Raw genomic sequence first — 10,329 nt, 5'->3', positions numbered from 1 at the left:
CGAGTAGCTCCTACAATACACATGAGTCATGATGACGCGGTGACTTTCAGGCTAATTGTACTCGTACGAGTACTGCAGCAGTAAGTACGTAAACACGTACACCGCCGTCCACCACAGTCCACAGGCCGCGGAACGTTAATTGATCTCGGAGTATACTCGTAGCAGGAGCTCGTACGAGCCTCGTACGAGTAGTAATTCGGTATTTCCCCCGATCTGGATGCCTGCTTCCCCTCTCTCTAGAGGGGCCATTCGCAGCAGGGATCAAGTCCGTTCAAGCGCCAGGCACACGAGTTTCCTTGCTCCTTGTGGTCTAAAAGCCGTCCCCTTCCACTGACACACATGAAATCCATCCGGAGCCGTGACGATGGAGAGAGCGACAGCTCAGGGGACCGGAAACGGTGGGCAATTGACCAGCTGGAACCCTGCTTTCTATGCTCACGGTGCCAGGGCGTGTACTGCACTACAACGTTCGATATTTCCTGAGCTCTCGGTCCTTTAGGACGTGGTTGCCTATGGACCTGTCTCGCCTACTTCTTCTCCTGCTTTGTATTGCCTTGCGTTAACCCGGCCCTGTGAGAGCCCTGCGGAGCTTTCTGTGATTTGGTAGACTACTTTCCATTTACAGGCGGAAAACGAGTGGAAGCAGTGGTGGGAAGGACAAGAAGTCCCGCCACAAGTCAAAGGACGAAGGCCTCCAAGAGCAGCAAGAAGAAAAAGTCCAAGAGGAGCAAGGACCGCCGGCACAGCGGTAGCCCTTCTCCGTGTCGAGCGGTACGCAGAGCGAGGCATCCTCCTGTTGGCATCACCTGCCAGGCCTTCCGCCCCCCTCCCCAGCCCTCCTCCACCCCGCCAATGGACACCTGACCCATCCGTCCTTGCACCATCCCCCAACTCAGGAGCCTGTGGCTGTATCAGCTGCCCAAGCAGCGCTGCAACGCATCCGGGCCGAGGAGGAGGCCGCCCGCGCCGCTCAGATCCGGCAGAGCATAGAAGACCAGCAGGCCCAGCTCTCCAGGGCGGCGTCAAAGGCCCGATGACAGCCTCTGAATATGCTCCGGAGAAAGAGCGAGTGCGAGAGGTACAGGGCCTCTGTCTCCACAGCCAGCATGCACCCACCCATGGCTCTTCAGTCCCCCCTCCAGGGGTCTCTCTCTCTCCTGCGCTTCACCAGCACGTGGCATTGCCTTGCGTCCCTCCCTTGCCCTCTGTAGTCTGTTGCTTGTCTGTAGTCTGTAGCCTGTTGCTCTCCCTTGACCTTAGTAGTCTGTCGCGGCAGGATGCTCGCCACCTGCGCTGTTGACCGGCTGAAGCGCCTTTGCAACGGTACAGGTGTATGAACCCGAAACCGGCAGGGTGCGCCTCGTCAAGGGGGACGGCGAGGTGGTGGAGAAGATTGTCTCACGGTGAGAAAACCAAGGGGGGGGGGGGGGGGGGGGTGAAGGGCCCCGTTGCCTGTGCCTTGCAAGCTTGATCCATCCTCGTGTCGCCTGGGCATGGTTATTCAACAGCGCTGATGATGGACAAAACCGGAGAGTGAGTCTGTGGGGAGGAGTGGGGCCTTTCTTTTCTTGAGGCCGAAGACTGTCTCCCGAGGCCGCCCATCTAAGTTTGCATGATGGTGACCAGAGGTCGACGGGCGGTAAAACAGGGGTAAGGAAAGACACAGACGAGGTGGCACGAGGGAACCCCAGGCTTGGGTGAAGGCAGCGGCGGCGTCTTTTGCACATGCGTGCTTCCGGTTTTTTTTGCGGGGGGGGGGGGGGGGGGGGGGGCAAGGGGGTTAGGGTTGGCTACGCGACCTTGGCTGCAACAAATCCTCAACGCCGCACTGTGAGACTTCGTTGGAGTCCACGGGGTCGGCTGTTTCGCCTCCATGAGCAAGAGGCGCCCCTCTGGCGCGTAGTTCCTGGAGCCGGCCCGGTTCTTCACGGACAGAGTCGGCGCAGCGGTTCACAGGCTGGCTTTCTGTCTTCCTTCCAGGGAGGAGCAAGAACGAATACGGAAGACAGCGACCATGACCAGCACCTCGGCACAACGTCGACGTTGCTGCAAAAGGTCTGGGCTCCCACGCTGCAACAGGAATTGCCTTCCTCACTCACACATGGCTGTCTTCACCCCAAGCCCCCCACCCCGCTCGATCCTCTGTCCTCCTTGCCCACCGTCCCTTTGCCCTTCCTCCATCCGCACGCTCGCCCGCATGCCCTTCAGTCAGACGCATTGCCTCGAGTGCTGACAGTGGAATCTATCGGACCGCACAGGGAAAATGGACCGGCAAAGAGCAAGTTTCCTTCGCAGCATCCGTGGTTCGGATATGGCTAGCAAAAGGGGGCTCAACACGGCAGCGAGTGCCCCTCCCCTTCCCTCACCTGGTGCCCATTTCCCAGCGCTGCATGGAAACGGCCGCTCCGAGGTAACGGAAGCACACAGTCAGTTCGCATCCCACGCCTGGTGAGAGAGACAAGGAAAGCTGCGGTGCTGATGCAGCACCGGGCCGCTGCAGCGATTTCTTCACCACTCCACAATTCGGCGCACTCCCCACACTGCCGGTGACAGCGGCGAGAACAGCGGACGGGAGCGAGCGATGGAATGGAATGGAACAAAAGCTACTCCAAGGCTGATTCCAGTGGAGGCTGCCACGGTCCCTGGGGTGGCCCCGACCCTGTCCGCAGCTGTGCTGCAATGGAGTGCGAATCCTCCCGTGTGCGACACTATGGATTTGCTCGTTTTGAATGAATTGAGGCGTCTATTGCCAGACAGTCTCAAACGTTTACAAGCTCGACAAGATACTCCCCGACGTCTTGAGCCTGGGGCCTCTCTGCTGCGCCTCGGCTGTGGTGTTTCCCTCGCCTGAATCTAATGTCCTGCTGGACAGAAGGCAGCACAGCAGTGTCACGTGTAAGAAATTGCTGATTTCGTTTTGGTCAGCGATGGTCACCTATGCCCTCGGTGAGGGTCGAGGCCAGAGTATGCACGCCATTCCGGCCAGCGATCTGCTGGGAAAGAATTGCATTAGATGGGCCCGAGGTACTGTGCATGGTGGCAAAGAGACTGCTGGTGGCAACTGACGCAGCCTTGCTGGAGGGCAGCGAGCTAAAGCAGAGAGGGCGAGCCTGTGCCGACGACGAGGCAGGTCTGGACAGTGGCAGGCGCGGTCGGGTAGAGAAACAGACAGGGAGGGTGTGCCGCTCTGGGAGAGCAGCGGCACAGGCAGGCCTTGAGTATCCTCGACAAATCTGTGGGCCTCAATAGGCGCTAGCTGAGACGATACACTGGGGAGCAAAGAGGAGACAAAGGCTGCCGTCTTCTGTCGGCAAAAGATCATTCGTCCGGCCTACCTAGGAGTGCTTGCGCCGCTGTGGCGCCGCCCTGCTCACGAGCCACGCGGGGCCGGTCAACGGCTGCCTGCGTCTGCTCATCAGCGGGAGGCAGCGGCTCTGTCGCGGTCTCGTTGCCCACAACTGCCGCCGCTGCTGCTTGGTCGGCCGCCGGAGGGGCGACGAGCTTCGATTTCCGCTTCCCAGCGCTGCCCTTTCCCGAAACCGTCACCCCTGGGTAGCGGCAGGCAATGTTAGATAGATTCTGTCAGCCCCTGGTGGCTGTCCGGCCGCCCCAGAGGTTCGAATGTGAAGGCTTCCAGTGCGAACCGTGAGTGGGAGAACAGCGGCACAAGCCCCCCTGAACAGCCGGACCTGCATTCTCTGCCGAGTCGGGGTTGAGAACTTCTCAGGATTCATGGCCCTGCGCTTTGCCTGAACACTTCTGCTCTCTACCGGCCATCCTACTGTTCCGCCATGGGATTGGACCGACACAGGTGGCAAAGCAAAACGGGGCCTCTTACCGGCAGTCTTCCCCCTATTGCGTTCAGAACAGCCGCGCTCGCGATCCCACGAGTGCCTCTCCTTGAATGGCCTTGTGGATGGCTTTATGGCTTTGTTGGCTCCCCAGCCCTGAGTGCCCAAGTCCGAGATAGAGGGGGGGGGGGGGGGGGGGGGGCGCAGAGCAGGGTCAGGAGGAAGTTCCAGGCACGGTGTGGCCCGGGCGCACCCTCGGCATGCATTGCATCGCTTGATGGGCACAGGCAGTGCAAGCGATGCGATGCACACATGGATGCGCGAAAGACAGATGTGTCATGGATACTGGCCCTGATGCAGGGGTGGGCATCACCTTTGGGGACGCCCACAAACTTCTTGAAGTAATAGCCCTGCCCCCTGCAGCATGGCGGCCAGCCCCCCGAGGGTTGTGAGGTGCTTCTACTGCAAGACCCGCCGGCGCGTCCCCAACTCACCCCGGCCGACAACGCGCGCACCGTGCCGAGGTCCTGAGTTCTCATAGTGACAGGGCTCACCTGATCAAACCCGTAGATGTCAACCTTGGCACAGAGATGAAGCGCGAGGACCACGCCCAGGAATCCGTTGGACATCTTTGCCATTTGCCCGCTGGCCTTGCCTTTGCGCCCTTCTTGAAGTACGTCGCAGCGTAGGCCTCCAGCGAGGAAGTCATCTTCCAAAATCTTGCACCACTTGTTGCTTCTGGACGCACTGTACTCGTTGGTGCTCCATATGACGCACCTGTGCCGGTCCAAACGCTGTCACTCCGACCAATGCCCGTCCCGGAACGCGAATGTGTCCCTGTGGAGTGCTCTCCCCCCCCCCCCCCCCTCCTCCTCTCCTCCTCCTCTCTATCTCTCTCTCTCTCTCTCTCTCTCTCTCTCTCTCTCTTTCATATGCATACCCACACAGAACGTGGGTTTGGTTATCTTTCCGCCCGACCCATCTGAGATTCTGTACCTCGGCCTGCATTTCTCCTGTCTTTCTGGAAGTGAGAGCAACCGGAGCAACGATGGGTGTATCAACGGCAGGTCAGGGCCGCATCACAACATAGCACAACACGCTGCAGAGTCGGCCGACCGACGCAGGCAGCAGCAACGCAGCGGTTACACCTCTATTGTCTCACCTTTCACCCGGGCGTTCAGCAAAGCCTCCGCGTTCCTGCCAGCAGACAGGTGATGCGCAGATGGTGAGAGAACGGTCCTCTTTTGGTGTGGCCGTTTGGGTTGTGTGGCGAGCAGAAAAATGCTGTTTTGCTCGTTGGGATGGGTGATAGGGCATGTTGGGTGGGGGGAGCAGTTGCGAGGTGCGCCACCACCACCGCAAGCTGAGGGTAGCCGTCCAGATGTCAAGACAGCGATACACGACTCCGGCCTAGCCCGGGCCAAGATTCGCCGAGGGGGAGGCTGCAAGGCTCGCAAGTGAAGGCAGGTACGCATTGGACCGGTGTCCAGCAGCAGCAGCGCACTTTATTCTGCAGCCCGGATAGTCGATTGCTTCCACTTGCCGACGTCGCTCTCACTGCCTGGACGTCAGCACAGATGTGGGGTGGGTGTGGTGTGAGCCTTCCGCCAGTCAATTTGTAGGAATCATGACCCCAACCGCGACTGTGAGACTGTTCGACTGTAGGCCGTCACAGGATGCGGCCGTTGGGCAGCGTTCAACACTTGCATACTCGGGGCAATGAGCTTCAGGTCTCCTGTGGCTACCGGTCCTAGAGGGCTGTGACAGGTTTGGGTTCATGCTTGCATCCACTGTCGTCGGGAATGGGAGGGTCGATGTGGGAGCGGCCGGGGGAGCAGAACCTTTCGTGGGCGCCTCGTTAAATCGAAACACCGCCGTAGCCGCATCGGATGGCCTTGCCATGCTTGGATCCCTGGCAACAGCACAGGGCCGTGTCTTGTCAGCGCCCCGGCCAGCTGGGCTGACTCACACTGGAAACAGGCGAAATTGCACTCTTGCACACGGGGGTGCGGTGCAGAGGCTTGGATGGTGACAGAGGGAGGGACCGGGGAGGGGTGGGAGTCCCTGCCAGCGGAGAGAAGGCGCAGATTCCTGCCCAGCAGTAGGCCTGTCAAGAAATACCTTCAGGACACTCGAGCTCCCGACCACCGCGCAGCGGCTGAAGTCGATCCCAGGAGGGTTGTATCCCTGCAGGTTGCATGCAGAACACCTGTGAATGCCGGCTTGAGACTTGTGATGCATAGACACGAGGGGGTGAGGCAGAGTCCTGCGGTGGTGAGACGGGCCTTTTCTGACTGTTGGCAACTGCTGGGCCACGGGATGGGGAAACCGAGATGCGAGGAGGCAGGGGACGAGGCGGGGAGGGGTGGGAAACGGACTAGAGCTTAGTTGAAAGGAAGACGTGCAGCAGCAGGGGAGGAGCGGCGGGGACGGGGTTGTGAACGGGAGTCGAGGCTAACCCCCGTCTTGCTAAGGGCCAACCCACTTTTGAGGCCCAGCCTCCGAACGCATTGACACAGCCTTTTGCGACGGGAGGCCGTGGTTTCTTGCAGCCGGCCCTGAGAATAGAACCTGAGAGCACGGCCGGGTCAGTCATTAGACTCACTCCTGAAAGGGTGGAGCCGGGCCGGGTTGGAGCAATGGATCAACAGATTACGAGTTGGGATGCACTGGACTGGGGGCAAGACACACAAATGTGCGTCTGACAGGAGACGGCAGGCACTGGAAGTGCACTGCAGCGCCACATGTTATCTTACCGGGCACACACACGAGCCTGACACGCACATCCCCCTGTGCGTGTGGACGGCAAATCTGCGCGTCAGCTCAGACCCACAGGTACAGACGACAGTCTGGCACGCAGGGCCCAGCTAGCGAGCAAGATGGAGAAGAGGGTAAGGTGGGAGAATAAGAAGATAAGGTGACTCCAGGGGGCAGCTAGCTGCCGGGTCAGGATGGATGAGGACCGGGACTCTGGCCGCGTACCTGCCGTCACAGTCGCCATGCTTCTGGCAGGCGCCAGCATGACAGTGGACCATCATGGCCGCAAGGACGACTGCTCCGAGCAAGCGATGCTCGACGCCCTGACGTCAAGCGCCTGCGACTAGTAAAATCAGCCAGGACAGCTTGCCTGAAGCCTCATGTCTCGATCTACCCAGAGAATTCACAAGGCCTGCATAGACATCCCCACCTCGCCCTCCCCACCTGCCCTGCACGCCTCCGCCTCTTGCATCCCAACAGACTCAACGCCACACTAGTCAACGATTCCGGCTGCACCTCAACACGCCACTCGGTTCCTCTCCTGGTGATTCCCTTCCCCTGCGCGCTGGGCCCTAAGGTCCCTTTCGGTATTGTCTCCACGTCCATGCGCTGCTCCTTCCATCTCAGTATAAATGACAGAAGATATCACCCCTTCCTCACTCCCGCTGCCGCAGTGTCCTCCGCTCTCATCCCTCTCACCCCGGCCCCGCACCTGCCCCAGTGCAGCAGATGTATGGTGTGCTCGTGCTCATGCTCCATGCTCTTGTGGCTTTGTACAGCAGGGAACGGGATGGCACCTGTGTTGCATTCTTCCAGCTATTTCCTGGCGGTTCATGGTCCCATCGGCCAAGCCGCGTGTGCTCCAAACAGTCCGACGTAATTTCCGCCGAAGAACATCCGGCAACTTGCGGAAGTCTGTCTGTATAATCTGCGTCGCACCACTGTCAACTAGTGACGAGTCCCAAGGATGTTCGGCTGAGGAGGCAAGGAATTGCAGCTACACTATTATCTACGTAATGGATCGTGCGCGCTGACATTTGCGCATATGCATGTCAATGTAAAAGCGTGCGTGGCGACAAAGCTTGAAGCACCGAGTACTTTAATTGTATATCGGAATTTTCGCCTACCGGTGTCCCGGTACTACAATACCTGTGTCCTGTACAGCTGTACCGTACGGTATTATCATGGCGCTCACCGCTGACGTGAGTGACGCCTGAGTCGGTGCCTCGGCCTGTTAGTACGTCCAGAGTCGAAACGTACCGCAAGATCTCGATACCCATAACCTGTACATCCAGGTAGTTATTAAAATTAGAGAGGGCACTTACTGTACCAAATACCCATATATATGTAGGGTATCTCCTACCGACCTTAACCGTACCCCGATTTGGGTAGTTGCTGTGAGCCTGAGTGACGCGGAGTTGAGAGTTGAGAGTTGACCACTTCCTGCGCGGCTTCGCCGTACCAGGCTTCTTCCTGGACGCACCTACGAGCATTGTACCAGCTACGTAATTATCAAGTACGAGATCAAGTACGAGTACTGTAGTGAGTATCGCTATATCAGGAGGACTCACACGGGATTATGTTTGGAAGGTCTCGCAACGGAAGCTCCCCCACGTTGTTACAGCACCCCTCGGGCAGCGCATCACACTGTACTGTAATTCGAATGTGAGTTCTAGTGAGCTTCTGATGTGCGGTGGTGGCGTGGTATTGCGCAGAGACAGCCAGACACAAATCGGCTCTTGGAATATGGAGTACCGAACTGGTTGATATTTGACCATGTTTACTCCCATGTGGTGTGTTACCCGCTGGCTCCGTCTGCAAGCGTGGCTCCAACTTCTCTCACGCCGTTGTGATGCCTTGCAGGTTCGGCTGAACTTGGTGGTAGGCCGGGGCTTCCACCCGCTCCAATATGGACAACCCATGGCACCGGCAACTGCGTGTGACATATTTCGTTTTGCTGTGGATATATTTGCAGCCTTCGGTGCCAGCAGTCTCGCCCGCACCCTGTGAAGATGCTGGAGAAGTCCATTTGTTTATATTTTGGAACAGCTTGGGAGAGAAGGGGACGAGGTATGGTCCGGCCGCTTTCAACTGCTTCGGTGTCCGACGACCTGCAAGATCCAGTCCCACCCTGCCCCCCTCGCACCCGGCCGGGCTTCTGCACCGTCGCTGTTGAAATGTTGGTGCAGGCTAGCATCTCCAAGGAGAGCAGAGGGGGGGGGGGGGGGGGGGGTGGCCTGCATATGTGTGGATGGGTACAGTCTGAGGTCCTCAGAGGCTCCGCCTCACGGAGCCACCACCCACCATAGCTCGTCACGGATACGATGTGCCACTGAAGCGAGCGCCTGTTCCATTTGCTGTAGAAAGGGAATCCAGGCTGTCGCTGCCCATCCAGAGCTCGAAATTCTTGAAGTCCATGTCAAGCGTTGGCCGGAGGAAGCAGAGGCATTTGCCAAGTGCCACCAAAACTTTTATAGAAATAACCACGCCGAAAAGGTGCGCCTTTCTTTCAGAGCCATCCCTTGGCACCAGGTGCCGAGCGGTCATGGGACGTCGGCCCTGTGCCTTTGCTGTTCTTAGACAGCGCAGGGCCCGGCCAACTTGTGGACGCCTGCCGCTCCAGGGCTACACGGTGCCTCCGCAGTTCCTGCAAGATGGATTCGTAGGGAAAGTGAAGGGCACCGGTCCTTTCACCGTTGTCCTTGCCGCCGTGAACTGTGAAGCCGTCAAGAGAGTGGCGGCCGCCCCATGCAAGGTGAGCCTCGCCTCCGCTATATTCCCCCGATCCGATCACCAGTGGTAATCACCTACACCTTGTGGCCCCTTTTGACAACTCGTGCTATGGCGCAGGGGAGCGCGGACTGCGACAACGCACCGAAGGCTGAGCTGCTCGTCTTTTTCAAAAAACAGCTGCGAAAGGGACTCTCAAAGGTGTGGCAGCCGGGCTCCTCCCCCTCCCGTTGCTGCTTTCGCCGTCCCCTCTGCTTCTCGCTCTCTGTCTCCCTGCGAGCCACGCGATGTGGCCAGAGTTTGCTTGCCGCAACTGCGGCACCAGATGTGTGTGTGTGTGTGTGTGTGTGTGTGTGTGTTCACCACAGCTGCACTTGCCCAGGCCCACTTTGTGCCGTTCTTGCTGTGCTCAGGGAAACAAATATGCCATCCACGCGACCGTCAATGGAAAGGAGGCGCTGCACGACGTCACGTCTCTCTTCGGCGACGGGTGAGATCAGGAAAACATGACCTTTTGAGTTTTCTTTTCCGTCGGCCAACGCCGTAGTGCCCAATTCTCACGCATGGGTGTACCTGATTTGCCTTGCTGTCATTTCAGCAGCCGGCCTGCACCAGGCCAGCTGCTACCTGCCAGCGTGGCCCTCACACCCGCACCTCAAACACCCAGGTACTATGAGAAGCTTGTGCGACAGAAGAAGGCCGGCGAGCGCTGGAATGACGTGGCGGTGCATGACCAGCAAGTCTCATGTGTGGATCCCCATGGGGCGGCTGGGCAGCGCTCAGGTCAACGGTAGCGTCCAGCTCCATCCAGGCCAACCATCGTGCCTGGGTTTGCCTGCAGAGAAATAAAGAAAACCGTTCCCGGAAAGCGACTGTGAGGGCACAGCCACAAGAAGGCAGGAGTAGGGATAGAAGAAAGATTTCACATGCATGGCCAAGTGATGGCAATACATTTGAAGCGCTGCGTGCGCACGGCGTAGGAAATTAAGCACTGGCGCCCTCAAGTCTATAGTAGTAGTAGTAGTAGTGGTAAAATGCCTGGCTTCTGCCA

At 58.6% G+C, this 10,329-nt stretch overlaps 2 protein-coding genes across 3 annotated transcripts; both read left to right on the top strand.

The window, feature by feature from the left end:
* Nucleotides 1-311: 311 nt before the first annotated feature.
* Nucleotides 312-2,859, top strand: LOC142356824 (ADP-ribosylation factor-like protein 6-interacting protein 4). 2 transcript variants are annotated; one of them, XM_075408608.1, is made up of 6 exons: nucleotides 312-398; nucleotides 626-771; nucleotides 897-1,078; nucleotides 1,330-1,403; nucleotides 1,981-2,055; nucleotides 2,259-2,859. In XM_075408608.1, the coding sequence occupies exons 3-6, from the start codon at nucleotides 1,034-1,036 to the stop codon at nucleotides 2,317-2,319; spliced, it is 255 nt and encodes an 84-aa protein (XP_075264723.1). In that variant the 5' UTR covers nucleotides 312-398; nucleotides 626-771; nucleotides 897-1,033; the 3' UTR covers nucleotides 2,320-2,859. Both variants share the same exon structure in this region; 1 of them encodes a protein (XP_075264723.1).
* A 4,321-nt stretch (nucleotides 2,860-7,180) lies between these two features.
* Nucleotides 7,181-10,072, top strand: LOC142356826 (uncharacterized). The gene is made up of 8 exons (XM_075408609.1): nucleotides 7,181-7,531; nucleotides 8,110-8,202; nucleotides 8,524-8,618; nucleotides 8,912-9,044; nucleotides 9,172-9,303; nucleotides 9,399-9,479; nucleotides 9,692-9,768; nucleotides 9,946-10,072. Exons 1-8 carry the CDS (start codon nucleotides 7,181-7,183, stop codon nucleotides 10,070-10,072), a joined length of 1,089 nt encoding a protein of 362 aa, XP_075264724.1.
* The last annotated feature ends 257 nt before the right edge of the window (nucleotides 10,073-10,329 follow it).

Source organism: Convolutriloba macropyga, unplaced genomic scaffold (assembly GCF_964194025.1).
Source record: "Convolutriloba macropyga unplaced genomic scaffold, txConMacr16.3 SCAFFOLD_4064, whole genome shotgun sequence".
Taxonomy (NCBI): domain Eukaryota; kingdom Metazoa; phylum Xenacoelomorpha; order Acoela; family Convolutidae; genus Convolutriloba; species Convolutriloba macropyga.
Note: the sequence above shows the minus strand (reverse complement) of the source record. Positions and strands in the feature narration are given on the sequence as shown.

Excerpts from the sequence above, each read along its gene's own strand:
- LOC142356824 (XM_075408608.1), top strand. The coding sequence starts at position 1,034 with ATGACAGCCTCTGAATATGCTCCGGAGAAAGAGCGAGTGCGAGAG. Across the intron at positions 1,079-1,329 it reads AGAAAGAGCGAGTGCGAGAG|GTGTATGAACCCGAAACCGG; the intron begins GTACAGGGCCTC and ends GCAACGGTACAG. Across the intron at positions 2,056-2,258 it reads CGTCGACGTTGCTGCAAAAG|GGAAAATGGACCGGCAAAGA; the intron begins GTCTGGGCTCCC and ends CGGACCGCACAG.
- LOC142356826 (XM_075408609.1), top strand. The coding sequence starts at position 7,181 with ATGACAGAAGATATCACCCCTTCCTCACTCCCGCTGCCGCAGTGTCCT. Across the intron at positions 9,045-9,171 it reads GAAATAACCACGCCGAAAAG|GGCTACACGGTGCCTCCGCA; the intron begins GTGCGCCTTTCT and ends CTGCCGCTCCAG. Across the intron at positions 9,769-9,945 it reads ACGTCTCTCTTCGGCGACGG|GTACTATGAGAAGCTTGTGC; the intron begins GTGAGATCAGGA and ends TCAAACACCCAG.